Source organism: Ranitomeya imitator, chromosome 1, assembly GCF_032444005.1.
Source record: "Ranitomeya imitator isolate aRanImi1 chromosome 1, aRanImi1.pri, whole genome shotgun sequence".
In the NCBI taxonomy this organism is placed as follows: Eukaryota; Metazoa; Chordata; class Amphibia; order Anura; family Dendrobatidae; genus Ranitomeya; species Ranitomeya imitator.
The window spans coordinates 846,401,322-846,423,141 of record NC_091282.1 but is presented as its reverse complement, the minus strand read 5'-3'; the positions used below and the strand labels follow the sequence as shown (position 1 = coordinate 846,423,141).

Genomic DNA, 21,820 nt, shown 5'->3' with positions numbered 1-21,820 from the left:
GAAATGTATTTATGGGAATAATATTTTTTTTTTCATTATTTAGGAATATTTTTTTTAATTTTTTTTTACACATTTGGAAATTTTTTTTTTTACTTTTTTACTTTGTCCCGGGGGGGAGGGAGGGCAAGCTCTTTGAAGCCACCTCCCTCCCTGCAGTACCCGGATCCGCGGCCATCTTGGATCTGGGCCTGGAGCAAGCAGGGAGGGAGGTAAGACCCTCGCAGCAACGCGATCACATCGCGTTGCTGCGGGGGGCTCAGGGAAGCCCACAGGGAGCCCCCTCCCAGCGCGATGCTTCCCTGCACCGCCGGCACATCGCGATCATCTTTGATCGCGGTGTGCCAGGGGTTAATGTGCCGGGGGCGGTCCGTGACCGCTCCTGGCACATAGTGCCGGATGTCAGCTGCGATAGGCAGCTGACACCCGGCCGCGCTCCCCCCGTGAGCGCCGCCGATCGCGCTGGACATACTATCCCGTCCGTGGTTATGGGGGCCCACCCCACCTCGACGGGATAGTACGTCCGATGTCAGAAAGGGGTTAAACTGCAGCGTTTCCACAGTGGATTTTCCGCAAAGTGTGCACAACATTTTGTTTTTCTCATTGATTTACCTTGTACTGTAAATCAATTGCAGATCTGTAGCATTTCTGCACTTCAAAAAACGCTGCGGATCCGCAGAGAATCCGCAACATGTGCACATAGCCAAAGAGGATGAATGGAGCTGTGGTCAGACATCCCATCTGCTGCTCCATTTTAAAATAGGGATAAAAGTTCACTGTTCTTCCGATTGGTGCGGTTTCCAATAGTTGGATTCCACCGATTAATAAAGTTATCACCTACCTAACCTGTGGATCGGTGATGACGCGTTTTCACCAAAGAACCCTTTAATGTAAACTACAGTAATTGTACATCCCAGTTATGTTGGTGCACAGGAGATGTGCAGGAGCCTCGCTACACTATATCACAGATGATGGCTAACAGATATTTGCATATAGCTGTAGGGTGGACCCCTAGAGTCCATTCCACCTGTGGGTCTCAGACACCCCAATCTGACTCTGTTAGGATAGGTGATCAGTTCTCTTCCCAGCTCTGCCCGCTGCAGAATGTTAGCAGTACAGAGCGGAACACCACAGCTCCATACATTGTTCAGATGACTGTGATATGGTGCGTTTTTCTTTCTGGATTACAAAAGGGGCAGCTCTTATCGTGTGTGAACATGGGCTATTTGACTCCATGTGAAATTGCTGTCTGCTATATGTAGTAGTTTCAGACCAGTACCGGAGCTGGCCACTAGAGGGCATGGAGATCCTTTATGGAAGGCTTTTTCCTGAATGACTCGGCTGGTTCTAGCCCGATACCTCACTTCACCACTAGAGGGCGCAGAGAAATAGCAAAGGTTCAGCTGGTATTTTCCTATATCTGTTTTGACCACTAGAGGGCACAGCGAGATAGTTTTGTCCAACAGGAAGAACCAGCTCTCTACACCAGCAGCAGACCTTCAGTGTGTCCTCAGTACCGCGGCCATTTTGGCTAGCTTCCTAGAAGCTTTACATACAATTTGGCTCCGGAAAAATGGCCGCCACTGTAAATAACTACAAGCATATGTGACAGAAGCCTAGGAGTTCACGCTCCGTGTGTGGCGGCGTGCTTCCTCATTGGTGCTGGCCGTCAGCAGTCAGGGCTGCCGGTACAGTGCAGGGTAGTAGTCGTCCAAGCAACGGAACGGAAGCGCGGGGAAAATGGTGAGGCCGAACAGCTCCATCCGTAGCCTACCTCTGGCGCCATAAGACGTAGATCCTCTGACCGTGCAGCTATGGCGGGAACTTCCCAGTGTCCACATGGAAACGCTCCATCCGCGGCACTGGGAGAGGCAGAAAGCTGCCAGTGTGTTGGCAGGGGGGCAGCATTCTGGCATGGGGAGGCCCTGCCTAAAGACATGCTTGGGACTGTGTGTGATTCTCCAGGGTAGCGCACTCCAGACATCAGGTGCAGCAGGGGGAAAGTCTTGGGAGTTATTCGTAGGTCACAGGGGTAGGGTGAGTAGGCAGGTGAGATGAGGGGCAGCATGATGGAGACGATTGTAGACCAGAGGGTGAACTGGTGAGAGGTTTCCCCATATAAATTACAGCCCCCATTATTAGGGTTTTGTTAATAGAATGCTGTAAATCGATCCCCGAGTAGACCATGTATTTTACCCACAGACGGTGCAGTCCGGGGGGCATCGCTGGTCTCGATCAGGCGCCTCCTCTTGCGATGTCGTCCTCCTGACACGTCCTACGTCTTCCACGCAATGTCCTCCTGGGCAGGCGTACTTCCCTGCACAGTCCTGTAATGCGCAGGTGCCAGCTTTAATGCCAGGTCATCAACGGTCTGCACCTTTTCCCAACGCATGCGCTCTACGGTACAGTACACCACGGCTTTGGCCTCTGCAGGGAAGTACGCCAGTGCGGGAGAGCGATGGGGACACTGGATGACGTAGGATGAGGACAGGCCGGGTCAATACCAGCAACTTCATCAGACCCGGAGCGCAGTGTGAGTATAATGAAAGCTGCTTTGTGGGGTCCGCAGACAGGATTGGGGACTTTCACAGCGTTCAAATGTACTGTAAGAAAAAAGGCCCTAATGGTGGTGGCCGTACTTTATATAGGAAAACCTGGTGACAAATTCCTTTTAAAGAGTCGGTCCACAAATTGGGCTACTTAATTGTATGGAGGACTTAACCCCTGTAGAAATCACAGCAGTAATACACATCTCGGGATTGAGGGTTACAAATCAATTGGCTTTTATGTTGTATGCAAATTAGGGTTCTCCGATGCCCCCCATGATGTGCCCACTGTCCGGTCACCGTTACACACGTCATTTACATCAACTCATCGCTGCTCCTGTGCATGCGCACTGACACTGATGGAGCCCAGCAACACACACACAGTGCCAGGTGTGCCACCAGAGTCTGCACACGGACCTGCTGTGCATGCCGCTAGGCTCTTCTAGTGCCAGTGCGTGCCCACACAGGAGCAGGGGTTTGAGATTAGGCAGCTGTTAGTAGGCAATCGCTGTCAATCAAGATTAGGGCTAGTCCTCAATATGCTAATTAGAGGGATGTGCACCGAATCCCCCTAATATGCAGGCGAAAAAAATACTGCAATTTACAACTACGGTAAATATTTGTGATTTTTACAGGGGTGAAGTGTAAGTGGCCGAATGTGCGCTTAGGGGGCGACACGTATTAGGTAACCAATGTAGTGACATCTTAGCGCAGTACTGTTCTGATGAGAGTAGTCTTCTGCCCTTGTCAACACGCCGCCACATGGCTGAAGCGGTTAAAAAAAAAAACTAAAAAAAAATCGAAATGACTGAACGTATGCACAGCAAGTCATTTTGACATTGCTGTTAATGTAAAAACCTGAAAAGATGAGCTGGAATATAAGTTGGAATGGATGCAACGTGTAGGCACATGTTCACACTGGCCACTAAATAGACAACACCTCTGCTAGGCGTACATGCTGGAGAATTATGCAGGTCAGAGCGCACGTTCACCCTGTCAGCACACAAGTCTGAATCCTTTGTTGCGGGGGTTCAGACGTAAGCCCCAACTGGGCCACAGAACCGGTGCCAAAACGCAATGTGGTCTCTGTCCTGCCATCAGGCTATGCTGGAGGGAAGCTGGTGTGCAAATGCATCTCGTCGTTTGCTGTGGGCTCATTTATATTCGTTTGACTCTTCAAATGGCCAGTGTTGTGTCTTTGACCCAGCTCATCAGTTTATGGCTATGTGCACACGTTGCGGAAAGGTGTGCGGATTTTTCTGCACTGATTTTGGTAAATCATCACTGCAGAATTACTGCGTATTTCCAGCGTTTTTTGTGCGGATTTCACCTGTGGTTTTACACCTTCGGATTCCTATTGAGGAGCAGGTGTAAACGGCTGTGGAATCCGCACAAAGAATTGACATGCTGTGGAATAAACAACGCTATGTTTCCATGCAGTTTTTTCCGCAGCATGTGCACTGCGGATTTTGTTTTCCATAGGTTTACATGGTACTGTAAACACATGGAAAACTGCTGCGAATCGCAGCAAAATCCGTAACATGTGCACATAGTCTAACAAGAGAAATTGGTGAGAGAAAAAAAAGGCCACTGATGGCAACATGGAATTGGCCGTCATCAGCTAAGGCACAAAATATTCTGACATGAATATATAGAAAAACTGAATATGATCACAGTGGCTCATGAAGGTAGATACATCTGCCTCTGTTGATGCAGTCAGAAAAAAATTCAAACATAATAAAAGTCGTGCACGTTATCTACAACATTTAAGGGGAATCTGTCAGCAGGAACCTACCGGCAGTATCAGGTCGGCACCGTTATACTGATTAAAATGCTACCTGGGGTGATGAAATCCGCCTTGTGGTTCTTGGTAATCTGTGTTTGCAGTTTTGAGTTAATGATATGCTCCGCAGCCTGTGAGGATCTTCATGTGGTGCTCTGTGTACTTTCACACTGGCGTTTTTTTTAATACGTCGCAATGCGTCGTTTAGGGGAAAAAACGCATCCTGCAAAGTTTGCAGGACGAGTTTTTGCCCCATAGAGTAACATTACCGACGCATTACGACGTATTAACACACGTCGCAACTGTCATGCGACGGTTGCGCCGTGTAGTGGTGGACCGCCGGGAGCAAAAAACGTTAAATTTAACGTTTTTTTGCTCCAGACGGACCGCTTTTTCCAACCGCGCATGCGCGGCCGGAACTCCGCCCCCACCTCCCCGCACCTCACAATGGGGCAGCGGATGCGCCGGAGAATGCATCCGCTGCACCCGTTGTGCGGCGCTAACAACGCTAGCGTTGGAATCTCGGCCCGACGCAATGCGACGGGGAGATTCCGACGCTAGTGTGAAAGTAGCCTTAGGTGTTCATCCTCATGGGCTTAAGAAAGGTCACTGATCCCTCACTGACCTGCCCCCTATTTTATATACTGAATATTATATGTTTTGAAAAAATAATTTCACATCCAGCAGTGATCCCATAAATGCCTCTGCTCATGTGACGCCGATGCCATTTTTCTAGAGATTATCACTACAGGACAACTAGCCTCGTGCCTCCTAGTCCAACCGTGCTCCCAGCACTGATTAGCAGCGCTCTGTCACTATACCTTGTACACAGAAAGCTGTGGTGTAGGCAGGTTATGTAAACTCTGGGAGATCTGCAGGAGAGGAAACTGTGGCTCTACCATACCTGCTGCACCCAGGAAACTAAGTGATACATTGCTGGAATCAGGGTCTCTGTCCCTACCTCATACTGCTGTCAGATTACACAACAAAAACTTGCTAACAGGTTCCCTTTGAATGTAGTCTGTCAGCTCAAACAAAGCACAGGTGTTTGTTGCACCCTTGGTGTGGTCAACAGTTGACTACACCTTCCATCACAACTGCTTTTCATCTCTATCTACCCTCCTCTTCCTTGATTGAGAACTTACCGTAGATGTTACAGGAGCCAAGGAGGGTACAGATAGATGGGAAACAAGTAGTTGGAAAGGTGGTAACAATTGATTGGTCACTACTAGGTTGTACTGAGTGAATGGGCTTGGTTTGAACAGTCATTTTTTGCTGACGGATTACCTGTTAAAGGCTAGAAGCTTTAGAGGAGAAAGCAGGCAGTTTCCTTAAAGCCTTGTGTGTATGTGACTGCATATTGGTTGTTAGTAATGGCTTACAGGGCAGCACTAGAAGAGGTAAGCAGAAGAGAGGCTGCTATAGGGAGTGCGGCACCGCGTATACTGATAATGTTCTCAGTACATGATAGAACTTTTCCACCTAGCTAACACCTTATTCCTTATTGTTTGCAGCTTCCTTTATCTTTACTGAAGACTGCCCAGAACCACCCTATGGTAAGCTCTCATGGAGTCGCATGGTTTTGTTCCAACTACTGCATTCTGGGGAAACATGAAGGCCCTGACCTTTACGCTGGCCTTGGAGGGGGTGAGGTAGAGTACAAGGTGTCTGATTGTGATGTGTGCCTGCGTGCGTAGAGACTGGAGTAAAGGTACCGTCACACTTAGCGACGCTGCAGCGATACCGACAACGATCCGGATCGCTGCAGCGTCACTGTTTGGTCGCTGGAGAGCTGTCACACAGACAGCTCTCCAGCGACCAACGATGCCGGTAACCAGGGTAAACATCGGGTAACTAAGCGCAGGGCCGCGCTTAGTAACCCGATGTTTACCCTGGTTACCATCCTAAAAGTAAAAAAAAACAAACAGTACATACTTACCTACCGCTGTCTGTCCTCCAGCGCTGTGCTCTGCACTCCTCCTGTACTGGCTGTGAGCACAGCGGCCGGAAAGCAGAGCGGTGACGTCACCGCTCTGCTTTCCGGCTGACCGACGCTCACAGCCAGTGCAGGAGGAGTGCAGAGGACAGACGGCTGTAGGTAAGTATGTAGTGTTTTTTTTTTTTTTACTTTTAGGATGGTAACCAGGGTAAACATCGGGTTACTAAGCGCGGCCCTGCGCTTAGTTACCCGATGTTTACCCTGGTTACCAGTGAAGACATTGCTGAATCGGTGTCACACACGCCGATTCAGCGATGTCTGCGGGGAGTCCAGCGACCAAATAAAGTTCTGGACTTTCTTCCCCGACCAGCGACAGCACAGCAGGGGCCTGATCGCTGCTGCCTGTCACACTGGACGATATCGCTAGCCAGGACGCTGCAACGTCACGGATCGCTAGCGATATCGTCTAGTGTGACGGTACCTTAAGATATGTGGCATGAGGACAGCCACCCGTCATCATGAATTTGATGTGTAGAGGTCACAATACCACATCTCGCCCCAGCTCCAACAAAATGGGGTGAAAACAGCAAAAGTCGTAACAATTTAGTACAGCATTGCGCACAAGTTTTCCCATCTTTTTGCCCTAGATTTCTGGTGCAAGAGTTTTATGAATCTGGGATCAAGTCTTTTTTTTAATTAGTTTTTTTTCTAATTTTAGCATGGTATCAAAATGTTCTGCATCAAAAATAGCTTTTTAGAGTTGGAAAATGTAATGAAATGGCACCTGATGTCTTATACTGAGCAGAGATGGTTCCTAATAATTTTTTTTCCCCTTGAAATAGTTGGTTGAATTAAAGAATGGCGAGACCTACAATGGGCACTTGGTGAGCTGTGACAATTGGATGAACATCAATCTTCGGGAGGTTATTTGCACGTCTAGGGTATGTCCTGTTCCTATCAATAGCTGACAGCATGGGGGTTACACTTTTTTTTTTTTTCAAATCTAGTCATTTGTAAATTTAACTAAAGGTCTTAGGAACACTCCATGCATAATAATGTTGCAGACGAAACAGCAAAGCGCTCGTTCATTGGGTGAAAAGATCTTTTATGGTGCATGAAAGATTACTGTGTCGTCCTGAATAATTAGGCGCTGTGCTGCCCAGAACTATGACAACATATATATGATGGATCGTCCATGCAATCTGCCTGTAGAAATGGGCTATTAACCTACCTCTGAAAACAAGCTGCGGATTGTCAGTCGTTTAATGCCACAAATTGGATAATGTAATCAGACCTGAAGGGCTGCACAGTGCAGATTACATCCAGCGTGTAAATCCAGCCACAAAGATTTCCTCCAACTATCAGGATGGTCACATTTAGTAAAGTTCACACAACCGTGTTTTCAATCCAAGTGTGCTCCGTGACAAAAACTGAGCTTCCAAAGACCGCACTCAAACCAATGTTATTCAGTTAAGGTACCGTCACACTGAACGATATCGCTAGCGATCCGTGACGTTGCAGCGTCCTGGCTAGCGATATCGTTCAGTTTGACACGCAGCAGCGATCTGGATCCTGTTGTGCCATCGTTGGTCGGAGCAGAAAGTCCAGAACTTTATTTCATCGCTGGATCTCCTGCAGACATCGCTGAATCGGCGTGTGACGCCGATTCAGCGATGTCTTCACTGGTAACCAGGGTAAACATCGGGTTACTAAGCGCAAGGCCGCGCTTAGTAACCCGATGTTTACCCTTGTTACCAGCGTAAATGTAAAAAAAAACCAAACGCTACATACTTACATTCCGGTGTCTGTCCCCCGGCGCTGTGCTTCTCTGCACTGGCTGTGAGCGCCAGCCGGAAAGCACAGCGGTGACGTCACCGCTCTGCTTTACGGCTGGCCGGCACTGACAGTGCAGGAAAGCTGACGGCGAGGGGACAGACACCGGAATGTAAGTATGTAGTGTTTTTTTTTATGTTTACGCTGGTAACCAGGGTAAACATCGGGTTACTAAGCGTGGCCCTGCGCTTAGTAACCCGATGTTTACCCTGGTTACCAGGGGACCGGCATCGTTGGTCGCTGGAGAGTTGTCTGTGTGACAGCTCTCCAGCGACCACACAGCGACGCTGCAGCGATCGGGATCGTTGTCTAGGTCGCTGCAGCGTCGCTTAATGTGACGGTACCTTTAGGCTGTATTTTCACACAGACCGAATGTCCGCATGACAAACGAAAAATTGCAGCATGGGTGAGGCTCGCCTATTCAAGTAAAAAAAAATAACGGATCCCATACCAATTAACTGTACAGCATCTGAATTGTAGTGTTACATTGCCATCATTAAAGCAAAACGTCAGCGTGTTTATTTTAGCGCTGGAATGGTGCCACTAATCTAAGTTTCATTACGCTAGTGTTAAAATCAACAGCTGTCGTTTTTTACTCTTACTGCGCCATCTTGTGACCGTGACTTCTGACTGACCAGAAATCAGAGATAAAGGTCACAATCTCTCCATGTAAGTCTGCGAAAGCCTCATTCTGGCTTTCATAGACTTAACGCCTTCACCCCCAACCCTGTTTTCACCTTCATGACCCGTCCAAATTTTACCATTCTGACCACTGTCATGGAATGGTAATAACTCTGGAACGCTTCAATGGATCCCATTGATTCGGAGATTGTTTTTCGTGACATATTGTACTTTATGATGGTGGTAGAATTTGTTCAATATGTCTTGCGTTTATTTGTGAAAAAAATCGGAAATTTGGAGAAAATTTAGTTTTCAAACTTTCCGTTTTTATGCCCTTAACACCTTCCCAACATACGCCATATACAGCGCCGCGGGAGCTGCATTCCCGTAAATCGCCGTATATATATATGTCGTCATAATCACGCGGTCTCAAGCGGAGCGCCGTCGCAGTCAAATGCAGGTGTCAGCTCTATATGAAAGCTGACACCTTGCAGCAATGCCAACGTTTGGTGCTAGCACCGATCTTGGACTTTAACCCCTCTGTGACCTTAGACGTACTATCCCGTCGAGGTGCCCTGGGCTTATCTGACCCTGGACGGGATAGTACGTCATAGCCGATCGGCCGCGCTCACGGGGGGAGCGCGGCCGGGTGTCAGCTGCTTATCGCAGCTGACATCCGGCACTATGTGCCAGGAGCGGTCACGGACCGCCCCCGGCACATTAACCCCTGGCACACCGCGATCAAAGATGATCGCGATGTGCCGGCGGTACAGGGAAGCACCGCACAGGGAGGGGGCTCCCTGCGGGCTTCCCTGAGACCCCCGGAGCAACGCGATGTGATCGCGTTGCTGCGAGGGTCTCACCTCCCTCCCTGCTCCCTCCAGCCCCGGATCCAAGATGGCCACGGATCCGGGTCCTGCAGGGAGGGAGGTGGCTTCACAGTGCCTGCTCAGAGCAGGCACTGTGAAGGCTGCAGCGCTGCATGTCAGATCAGTGATCTGACAGAGTGCTGTGCAAACTGTCAGATCACTGATCTGTGATGTCCCCCCCTGGGACAAAGTAAAAAAGTAAAAAAAAATTTTTCCAAATGTGTAAAAAAAAAAAAAAAAAAAAAATTCCAAAATAATGAAAAAAAAAAAAAATATTATTCCCATAAATACATTTCTTCATCTAAATAAAATAAAAAAACCAATAAAAGTACACATATTTAGTATCGCCGCGTCCGTAACGACCCGACCTATAAAACTGTCCCACTAGTTAACCCCTTCAGTAAACACCGTAAGAAAAAAAAAAACGAGGCAAAAAACAACGCTTTATTATCATACCGCCGAACAAAAAGTGGAATAACACGCGATCAAAAGGACAGATATAAATAACCATGGTACCGCTGAAAGCGTCATATTGTCCCGCAAAAAAAGAGCCGCCATACAGCATCATCAGCAAAAAAATAAAAAAGTTATAGTCCTGAGAATAAAGCGATGCAAAAATAATTATTTTTTCTGTAAAATAGTTTTTATCGTATAAAAGCGCCAAAACATAAAAAAATGATATAAATGAGGTGTCGCTGTAATCGTACTGACCCGAAGAATAAAACTGATTTATCAATTTTACCAAACGCGGAACGGTATAAACGCCTCCCCCAATAGAAATTCATGAATAGCTGGCTTTTGGTCATTCTTCCTCACAAAAATCGGAATAAAAAGCGTTAAAAAAATGTCACGTGCCCAAAAATGTTTTCAATAAAAACGTCAACTCGTCCCGCAAAAAACAAGAGCTCACATGACTCTGTGGACCAAAATATGGAAAAATTATAGCTCTCAAAATGTGGTATTGCAAAAAATATTTTTTGCAATAAAAAGGGTCTTTCAGTGTGTGACGGCTGCCAATCATAAAAATCCGCTAAAAAACTCGCTATAAAAGTAAATCAAACCCCCCTTCATCACCCCCTTAGTTAGGGAAAAATAAAAAAAAATGTATTTATTTCCATTTTCCCGCTAGGGCTAGGGCTAGGGTTAGGGCTAGGGTTAGGGCTAGGGTTGGGGCTACAGTTAGGGTTGGGGCTACAGTTAGGGTTGGGGCTAAAGTTAGGGTTAGGGTTTAGATTACATTTACAGTTGGGAATAGGGTTGGGATTAGGGTTAGGGGTGTGTCAGGGTTAGAGGTGTGGTTAGGGTTACCGTTGGAATTAGGGTTAGGGGTGTGTTTAGATTAGGGTTTCAGTTATAATTGGGGGGTTTCCACTGTTTCGGCACATCAGGGGCTCTCCAAACACGACATGGCGTCCGATCTCAATTCCAGCCAATTCTGCGTTGAAAAAGTAAAACAGTGCTCCTTCCCTTCCGAGCTCTCCTGTGTGCCCAAACAGGGGTTTACCCCAACATATGGGGTATCAGCGTACTCAGGACAAATTGGACAACAACTTTTGTGGACCAATTTCTCCTGTTACCCTTGGGAAAATACAAAACTGGGGGCTAAAAAATAATTTTTGTGGGAAAACAAAAAGATTTTGTATTTTCACGGCTCTGCGTTATAAACTGTAGTGAAACACTTGGGGGTTCAAAGTTCTCACAACACATCTAGATAAGTTCAATGAGGGGTCTAGTTTCCAATATGGGGTCACTTGTGGGGGGTTTCTACTGTTTAGGTACATTAGGGGCTCTGCAAACGCAATGTGACGCCTGCAGACCATTCCATCTAAGTCTGCATTCCAAATGGCGCTCCTTCCCTTCCGAACCCTCCCATGCGCCCAAACGGTGGTTCCCCCCCACATATGGGGTATCAGCGTACTCAGGACAAATTGGACAACAACTTTTGGGGTCCAATTTCTCCTGCTAACCTTGGAAAAATACAAAACTGGGGGCTAAAATATAATTTTTGTGGAAAAAAAAATATTTTTTATTTGCATGGCTCTGCGTTATAAACTGTAGTGAAATACTTGGGGGTTCAAAGCTCTCACAACACATCAAGATGAGTTCCTTAGGGGGTCTACTTTCCAAAATGGTGTCACTTGTGGGGGGTTTCAATGTTTAGGCACATCAGTGGCTCTCCAAACGCAACATGGCGTCCCATCTCAATTCCTGTCAATTTTGCATTGAAAAGTCAAACGGCGCTCCTTCCCTTCCGAGCTCTCCCATGCGCCCAAACAGTGGTTTACTGCCACATATGGGGTATCAGCGTACTCGGGACAAATTGGACAACAACTTTTGAGGTCCAATTTCTTCTCTTACCCTTGGAAAAATAAAAAATTGGGGGCAAAAATATAATTTTTGTGAAAAAATATGATTTTTTATTTTTACGGTTCTGCATTATAAACTTCTGTGAAGCACTTGGTGGGTCAAAGTGCTCACCACACCTCTAGATAAGTTCCTTAGGGGGTCTACTTTCCAAAATGGTGTCACTTGTGGGGGGTTTCAATGTTTAGGCACATCAGTGGCTCTCCAAACGCAACATGGCGTCCCATCTCAATTCCTGTCAATTTTGCATTGAAAAGTCAAATAGCGCTCCTTTCCTTCCGAGCTCTCCCATGCGCCCAAACAGTGGTTTACTGCCACATATGGGGTATCAGCGTACTCAGGACAAATTGGACAACAACTTTTTGGGTCCAATTTCTCCTGTTACCCTTGGTAAAATAAAACAAATTGGAGCTGAAGTAAATTTTTTGTGTAAAAAAGTTAAATGTTCATTTTTATTTAAACATTCCAAAAATTCCTATTAAACACCTGAAGGGTTAATAAACTTCTTGAATGTGGTTTTGAGCACCTTGAGGGGTGCAGTTTTTAGAATGGTGTCACACTTGGGAATTTTCTATCATATAGACCCCTCAAAATGACTTCAAATGAGACGTGGTCCCTAAAAAAAAAATGGTGTTGTAAAAATGAGAAATTGCTGGTCAACTTTTAACCCTTATAACTCCCTAACAAAAAAAAAAATTGGTTCCAAAATTATGCTGATGTAAAGGAGACATGTGGGAAATGTTACTTATTAAGTATTTTGTGTGACATATCTCTGTGATTTAATTGCATAAAAATTCAAAGTTTGAAAATTGCGAAATTTTCAAAATTTTCGCCAAATTTCCGTTTTTTTCACAAATAAACGCAGGTACTATCAAAGAAATTTTACCACTATCATGAAGTACAATATGTCACGAGAAAACAATGTCAGAATCACCAGGATCCGTTGAAGCGTTTCGGAGTTATAACCTCATAAAGGGACAGTGGTCAGAATTGTAAAAATTGGCCTGGTCATTAACGTGCAAACCACCCTTGGGGGTAAAGGGGTTAAGCCCCTCTGATGTCACTGTCAACAGTGCCGCAACATCGCAGAGGGATGGAGCTCCCTATGTGCTCCCTTCGACGGTGGTCTTCATGGTTACCGAAAGATGGCTGTAAGCTCCTGTTCAGAGCAAAAGCTGACACCCCTCCCTGCCTGTGAGACGCCGATCTAATGCCCTACAATGCAGAAGCATTGCAGAGTATTAGTTCAGCGATCTATCATTGGAAAGTTGATGTCCCATCCTGAGACAATGCAAAAGTTAATAGAAATTGTAAAAAAAAGTCTCAAAATTAGAGCAAAAAAGAAAAATATTAAGCCAATAAATACAATTATGTAAAAATAAAACAAAACAAGTACACATTTGGTATCGCTGCGTCTGGAACGGCCCACCCTATAGAATTGTCTCACTAGTTAACCCCTTGAGTGAATTCCGTTAAAAAAGAGGCCAAAATGTATGCTTTATCATCATACCTTCGAACAAAAGGTGGAATAAAGCGTGATGAAAAAGACGAATGTAAATAGTCATACAGCTCTATCTGTGTAACAATAAAAGTTATAGCTCTCTGAATACATTGATGCAAAAATAATTTATTTTTCTGTAAAAAAGTTTTTATTGCGTGAAATCGTACTCACCCGTAGAATAAAGCTGCCTTATCAATTTTACCACACACAGAATGACGTTAAAAAAAAAAAAAAACCTATTCCTGAATTGCTGGTTTTTGTTCATTGTGGCTTCAGAAAATTGGAATAGAAAGTGATCAAAAAATGTCATGTGCCCGAAAATGTAAAAAATAAAAAAACAAGCCCTCACATGACTGTCAGCATACATATGGAATATGGAAAAATTTTAGCTATCTAAATGTGAGGATGCAAAAACTTGTTGCAATAAAAAGCGTCTTTTAGTGTGCCACAGCAGTCAAATGGAAAAAACAGATATAAATCTGGTATGCATCCAATCCAAATATTAAAGTTGTCTAATCACAAGGAACAGCGCAAAAATTTTTTTGTTCATTCTGCCTCCCAAAGATCACAGTAAGGCTCTGCGCACATTTATCCTGTGCTCTACGCTGAGCGCCTACACTCGGGTTTTTGTGTAAATATCAGAATTACATGATTCAGACAGCGCCCCCAATGGAAGATCCCTATGAGGCTTATGGAGGCACTTTGGACTCTGGCCTATAATTCGGCGGTGTCCGTTTACTTAGGCGTGCCACAGTTTTGTGCGCTTCTGAAAAGGACACTGCTGAAAAGAGGCCAGACGAAGTTCAGAGTAATGCTGCTGCCTCATTTTAGTAGATGGATCCCTTTAGGGGTTTCATCTGAAACACGTCACTGAGATTTAGATGGAAGCCTCAATGTAAGTGTTCATCGTAGAGCCCCTGATAAATGTGATCCCGAATGTTACATAACATTTTCCCAACAAAAGCTTCAACTCGATGCACAAAAAAAAGCCTATTTCAAAGGCTCTGGAAAAGTGCTATAGCTCCTTGCCTCCCAAAAAAATTCAACAAATTTTCCTCTCCCAAATCCAACTGCCCCCTCCATTCTGACCCCACAGTGTGCCTAAACCACAATTAGCATCCACATGTTTGGCGTTTTTGTAACAATGAGAGACCGCCTAATCTACAGGTGCGTGTCTCCAGGAGTATGAGATGGGCATAATGTACTGGTCACTACAACAGCAGTTTGCAATTTTCACTCTGCAACTCCACTGCTGCTTGTTTCTGGAAAACACCAATGGAGTCAAAATAGTCACAACACCTGTAGATAAATTCTGAAAGGGGTATAATTTCTAAAATGGGGTCACTTGAGGGAGAATTCTGCTCTTCTAGCACTTGGGGGCTCTGTATATGGAGTCTACACACTATTCTAGTAATATCTGCTCTCTCAAGAGTCAATAAGCGCTCCGTCCCTGCCTTGCCATATGGCTAAGTAGTACTGTACAGCCACATATGGGGTATTGCCATGTTCAGTAGAAGTTGTGGGACACATTTTGCTGCCATTTTTACCCACTTCCATGTTTGAAAATATAAACTCTGGGGCCAAAACAACATTTTGTGATAAAAAGGTGCCGTATTTTTTGGACTATAAGACGCACTTTTTCCCTCCCAAATATGGAGGAAAATGGGGGATGTGTCTTATAGTCTGGATATATTGGCTCTGGCTGTGTTGGGGAGGTGAGGGAGCGGTATCGGAGGAGCAGCGGGTCACGGAGGCAGGAGCCGGCAGCTCCAGCTAACTCCTGTGCCCGATGCTAAAGAGAAATGACTGCACTACATTTCACGCCCATGGGCGTGGAGGGCAATGAATATTCATTTCTTCCTAGCATCCTTGCATGATTGATTGGCCCCATCCCCTTGCTGGTATGATTGGTCCCATCCCAGTCCTGGTATCCGTGGCCCCATCAAAGAATAAAAATTAAAAAAAAACCTTTACTCTTACCCTCCTCCGCTCCCTCGCAGTCGCAGCGTCCTGCTCCGCTGCCAGCAGCTGTTTAATGCTTGTAAGCAGCGCAATGGTAGGGACGTCATGCGCTGTTCACAAGCAGAGCTGCCGGAATACTCACCGGGTGTTCATCTGAGTTTGCGGTGAGTATCCATTCCTCTTCAGTAGCGCGCAGTGTCAGCGAGCCGGAACCTTCCTGCTGTAGCCGGCGGTCACGTGTGCCGAGACTTAAGATAAATGAATATTCAGCTGGAAGCAGGCGGCTGACACTGCACGCTACTGAAGAGGAATGGATGCTCACCTCTATCTCCGATGAACACCCGGTGACTATTCCGGCAGCTCTGCTTGTGAACAGCGCATGATGTCCCTGCCATGCGCTGCTTACAAGCATTAAAGGGAACTTGTCACCCCCCCCCCCCCCCCGGCGTTTTTAACTAAGAGTCACCTTGTTCAGCACTAATGCTGCATTCTGTGAAGGTGGCTCTTTTTTTGGGGTCCCTTCCAATGCTGCAATATTACTTTTTATAATTTGCGCGCATGCGGTGCATTAGTGCTGAACAAGGTGGCTCTTTTAGTTAAAAACGCCGGGGGGGTGACAGGTTCCCTTTAAGCAGCTGCTATCACCAGAGCAGGACCCTGCGACTGCGAGAGAGCGTAGAAAGGTAAGAGTAAAGGGTTTTTTTTTTTAAATCTTTTCTGATGGGGCCATGGATACCAGGAACTGGATGGGGCCAATCAATCATACCAGAATAAGGATGGCTTCATGCATACCAGGATTGGGATGGGGCCAATCATACCAGAATAAGGATGGATTCATGCATACCAGGATGGGAATGAGGGGATCGTATTTACCAGGATAGGGGATATTAAGTACTGAAGTGACCACATTTTTTGCTTCAATTTTTTTATTTTCCGAATTTCCTCTTCTAAAACCTAGGTGCGTCTTATAGTCCGGAAAATATGGTAATTTTTTTTTTTTCTTTACTGCCCAATGGTAAAAAAAAAATAATGACATGACACCTGGAGATCTAGTGGTGATCCCGTTGCCTGTCATTACGAGCTTCATGTGAATGCTATCTTGTGGCTGGTGTTCATAAGAGATCGTGATTCTGTTTCAGCACTTCTATGTGTAGCACAGGTGACTGGACGTTCGCCACTTCAAGCCTATCAAAATATAAAGTAAATTAACGGGATAACAAAAAATAATGAAACCACCAGAATTAAGGTTTTTTTTTTTGGCCAACACAACTTTGTAATATACACAATTGTGTTGGCCAAAAAATATACAAAATACAATAAGAGGCTATCAATACCTTGTGTCTACCCCAAAATGGCATCAAGAAAAACTTCAGTTCAAGGTGCAAAAAATAAGCCATCATCCCAAAAAATGAAAATAACATAAGCAGAATTGTTTTCTTTCAAATTCCTGAATGTTTCTCACCATTTACCATATTTTTTGGATTATAAGACGTACAAATTTGGGGGGAAAATTAGGGTGCGTCTTATAATGCGGATATACCTTACCGGCTGCAGTGGAGCAGAGTCCCAGGGTTGCTGTTGGAGGAGGCAAGAGTGGAGTGTTGTTGTAGGCTGCAGGTTGGGATGAAGGGGTGTTTGGATGTGCGCCGCTGCGGGTGTTCGGTGATGCGGGGGGCTCCGCCGACATTTTGGTGAAAGCCCAGAGCCCCCGCACTTAGGCCTCTTTCACACAACAGTGTCTCCAGTATGTGTGGTGACAGTTTTCACACGTACCGGGGACACTGACACACGTAGACCCATTCAAATGAATGGGTCTGTGCACATATCTGAGTTTTTTCACGGACTGTGTGACCCACAAGTAGACATGTCCATTTTTGGGCAGCTGCACGTATCACATGGACCCATTCAAGTCTATTGGTCCGTGTAAACACGTACCTCACACGGATGCTGTCCGCGGGGGATGAAGCTTCTACAGTAAGCGCTGTTCCCCTGTGGCTGGGGATGAAGCCGGTTCTCCTCATTCTCCCCTGCTCTGCCGACGATCAGCGCGAGCAGAGAAGAATGATGTCTGAATGATGACAGCAGGTGGGGGGCTTTTGGGACCCTTTTCCCCCATCATCTGACACTTGCTGCCGCTAATAACAGCGACAACAGGAGCGGATGATTGTGGTATTTCACAGACGCCGCCTGCGATCTAACTAAGTAAATGAATGAAAAACCCGACGTGGGTTCCCCCCTATTTTCTTGAACCAACCAAACAAAGCTAACAGCTGGGAGCTGCAACCGTCAGCTTCTACAAGGTTGGTTATCAAGAATAGAGGGGTCCTCACGCTGTTTTTTTTTTTTTTTTTTAATTTAAATAATTTTAAAAATAAAACGGCATGGTGGTCCTCCCATTTTTGACAACCAGCCTTGCTAAAGCTCACAGCTGGGGGCAGCTGTTCTCAGCCTGGTAAGGGGCCATTGATATAGGCCCCCCAGCCTAAAAACAGCAGCCTGCAACTGCCAATTCTATTAGATGTGCCAATTCTGGAGCTTTGCCAGGCTCGTCCCACTTGCCCTGTAGCGGTGGCAAGTGGGGTAATATTTGTGGGTTGATGTCACCTCTGTAATGACAGGTGACATCAAGCCCACGGCTTAGTAATGAGAGGTGTCATCGTTCAGATATCATTCTCCTCTGCTCGCACCAATTGCCGGCAGAGGAGTATGGTAAGTCGGCTTCAGCACCAGCCGCCGAGAAACAGCGCTTACTGTAGTGCTTCTTCCCCGGCGGCCGTCCGTGTGGTACTGATGCGGCACACGGTTGCCTCACATGTGCCGTACGTACCAGTTTTTCCGGTATGGAAATATCAGGACGTGTGAAACTGGCCTTACATGGCTTACTATATGGTGGACTCCGGGAAAATAGCTGCTCGAGGGCGGAGCATGCGCAGATGGATATCTCATCTCCCGAGATGTTGATGATAGGCTTTTGTTTTATATACAAGTTACCATAAAGAACAAAACTTAACATGGTCTCTGTCATCTTTTAACAGGATGGTGACAAATTCTGGAGAATTCCTGAATGCTACATACGTGGCAGCACAATTAAATACCTGCGAATCCCGGATGAAATTATTGATATGGTGAAAGAAGAAGTGATGTCAAAGGGCCGAGGTCGTGGTGGAATGCAGCAGCAAAAGCAGATGAAAGGCAGAGGGGCTGGTGGATCTGGGAGAGGTACATTTTTGTTACTATCAGTTGCACCCTATACCAAATGTTAAGCCACTAGATGGCAGTATTTTACACACATTAGACAGATGTAGGGTACAGTCAGTTTTTCCCTTTGGTTTATGGCATCTGTACCAAGAAAATTATACTCTGGATAAATAATTTGCGCTCCGTCTATAATTATGCCTCATCTCATCACACTCACTTTGGTCTAAAGACTCCACTTTCGTTGTTAATTTTCTCAGTCCCTTTTTTAGTTATTTTTTTTGTCTTTTTGCCACAGGTGTCTTTGGGGGACGAGGTAGAGGCATGCCAGGTGGAGGCCGAGGGGGCCAAGATAAAAAACCCGGACGACAAGCAGGAAAACAGTGAACCTTTATTGGGTGTATAAAAGTTTTTTTATTTGTTTTTTTTTTCCCCAAAAAAAGTAAACATAACATCTGTTTTGGCAAACCTTGCATTGAAAAGTGTGAAGTCTCTAGATTGCTAATAATCCCGACCTCCCAGAATTTTGATTCTTCATCAGCTTTTCCAGTTTTGGTCTTTGGTATAGGTGCCCGCCTATCTGTGACACTTTTATAGCACTGATGATCTTCCGAGGCCAATGAATTTACTAACTGAGGTTTCATAAAAAGGATTTATGATTTCTGAGAGAATCTGAAAAGGTGGTACTCATTAGGTATGAGCAAACATGTAGGATAAGGTGTTATCTGTGCATGCTCGGGTGCTAACCAAGTGACTTTGGCGCGCTAGGAAATATGTCCGAGTCCCCGCGGCTGCATTTCTTGTGGCTGTTAGACAGCTGCAACACATGCAGGGATTGCCTAACGGACAATCCCTGCATATGTTGCAGCATACAGGCACGGGGATTCAATCATATTTTTTGAGCACGCCAAAGACACTCGGGTAGCACTCTAGCATGCTCAGATAACACCTTATCCCAGCACGTTTGCTCATCACTTGTAACATCTGTGTAAACTTTTTTTTTAGTATTAATAACTTGTACATGACAACAGAATGTCCATTTCTCAAGCTTAAAAGAGCGATCTGCAAGGGCTGCACCATGGTAACCTAATAGTTGGACCTTGGCCATCTAATGACAGTCTGAGTCACGACCAGATTTCAGCAAAGCTGCTGCTGCTCATTAGTTTTATAGTGAGCTGCGCTGATTACACTTAAAGGGGTTATCTTCGAAAAATAAAATGACAGCAAAAACTAAAAAAAAAAAATCCAGTACTTCTATTCTTTGCTAATCCAGCACTGGCGCCCAGGTGGAACTTTTTAGGGTTTTTTCTTGTTTGTTTTTTTTAACAATCAACTAGCACATGACTACCCTACTTATCAATATTGCTAAGCTCTGAGCAAGTACGACATGTAACCATTGATTAGCCCCTTGTAACTAAAGACCAGTGGGACCACCTGGGAGTCTTTGGATCAGCAAAGAAAAGCCAAGAACTGTTTTTTATAGAAACTGGATAACCCTGGTTCAACTACAGTATAACTGAAATTCTCTTAAAGGGGATTTCCCGTGAGCAAAGTACATTTTGGTTAATAGATTTTTGAATAAAAATAGGTTCCATAATTGGATGTGTTTAAATAAAAAAAATAATATCCTGTGCTGAGATAATCTTATACATGTGCCCCTGCTGTGTGCTGTGTAATGGCCGTGTCTGACCGTGCAGGAACATGGTCTGATCATACCACAGCTCCTGGGCAGGGGAGGAAGCAAAAGAGTATACAGACAGGATAGCATACTGCATACTCTTTTGCTTCCTCCCCTGCCCAGGAGCTGTGGTATGATCAGACCATGTTCCTGCACGGTCAGACACGGCCATTACACAGTACACAGCAGGGGCACATTTATAAGATTATCTCAGCGCAGGAATAGTTTTTTAATCACATCCAATTGTGGAACTTGTTATTATTCCAAGATCTGTTGATTAAAATGTACTTTGTTTGTGGAACAACCCTTTTAAATGCGAATGTGAGATGTAAAAAAAAAAAAACCTGCCAGTTGTGAAGTAGTTAATTTCCCCGATGACCTCATAGTGTAACACAATCCTCTACTGAATGGTCTTATTTCACTGATTGGCACTGGCAGTTTGTACCAAAAGTAAAAACATGGAAGTTGGTAAATCCATCCCCCAGGAGGGTTCACTGAATAGATTCCCCACCAAGAACATGCAAAGCACATTTCTCCACTTGCTTCTAGTCAGGAATGTCCTAAACAAATAAGGGTTTCAGTTCTTCAACTGCATTGGTTACGTGCTCAAATATTTTGCCGTAGTCGTGGCAACAGTTGGAGCTAATCATTATTTTTTTTCCCCCTCTGTAAGAAAATGTAATTTTTATCCTTTAAAGGAGCATGTGTAAAAGTTCTGTAAGTTCCTGGTTGCCAAGTACAGCAGTGTTCTTTTCAGCTTTTTTTTTTTAAAGTTAAAAACTGAATGTGTTCACATGCTTTATTGAAAATTCACACACTGGAATTTCATGCAGCTAGATTGCTGTTCAGGCATACGTAGTTTTGTTAAAATCACATGTATCTGGTTACAATCGTTATTTTTGTAATGCCGATGACCTGAATAAAGAGGTTAAATGTACTTAACAGTTTGTATGATGTTCAAAATTTGATATATTCCATAAAAAGAGCAAACCTCTAAGGTTCTCTATTGGTTACTTAAAGAGAACTTGTCAGCAGATGTTGATGTTTAATTTGAGCATAGCCTAATATAGGGGCAGAGAGCCTGATTTCAGATGTCACTTTCTTTAGTTTCAATACAATCAGTGTTTTCTCTTCTGGAGATGATCACTTCCGGGCTAGGTGTTACATGCAAACCAATACAGCTAATCTGTGTAACTCCCTCCCCCACTACTGATTGCCAGCTGGCTGGCAGAAACAGCTGATTGGCGGGAGTACCAGCTGTCGCACCCTCACTGATCAGATGTTGATGACCCATCCTAGATCTTGGACAGCCATTTTAACCCCTTAGTGACAGAGCCAATTTTGACCTTAATGACCAAGCCAGTTTTTACAATTCTGACCACTGTCACTTCATGGGGTTGTAACACTGGAACACTTCAACGGATCCCACTGATTCTAAGCGTTTTCTCGTGACATATTGTACTTCGTGATAATGGTAAATATTCTTCAGTATGACTTGCGTTTATTTATGAAAAGAAAACAAATTTGGCAAA

At 45.1% G+C, this 21,820-nt stretch overlaps 1 protein-coding gene across 1 annotated transcript; it reads left to right on the top strand.

Annotated features, from left to right (window-relative positions):
• Positions 1-1,624: 1,624 nt before the first annotated feature.
• Positions 1,625-21,225, top strand: LSM4 (LSM4 homolog, U6 small nuclear RNA and mRNA degradation associated). The gene is made up of 6 exons (XM_069741107.1): positions 1,625-1,740; positions 5,841-5,882; positions 7,108-7,206; positions 18,451-18,634; positions 18,909-20,275; positions 20,412-21,225. Exons 1-5 carry the CDS (start codon positions 1,738-1,740, stop codon positions 18,995-18,997), a joined length of 417 nt encoding a protein of 138 aa, XP_069597208.1. The 5' UTR covers positions 1,625-1,737; the 3' UTR covers positions 18,998-20,275; positions 20,412-21,225.
• Positions 21,226-21,820: the final 595 nt, after the last annotated feature.

Excerpts from the sequence above, each read along its gene's own strand:
- LSM4 (XM_069741107.1), top strand. Across the intron at positions 7,207-18,450 it reads AGGTTATTTGCACGTCTAGG|GATGGTGACAAATTCTGGAG; the intron begins GTATGTCCTGTT and ends ATCTTTTAACAG. Across the intron at positions 18,635-18,908 it reads GGCTGGTGGATCTGGGAGAG|GTGTCTTTGGGGGACGAGGT; the intron begins GTACATTTTTGT and ends TTTTTGCCACAG.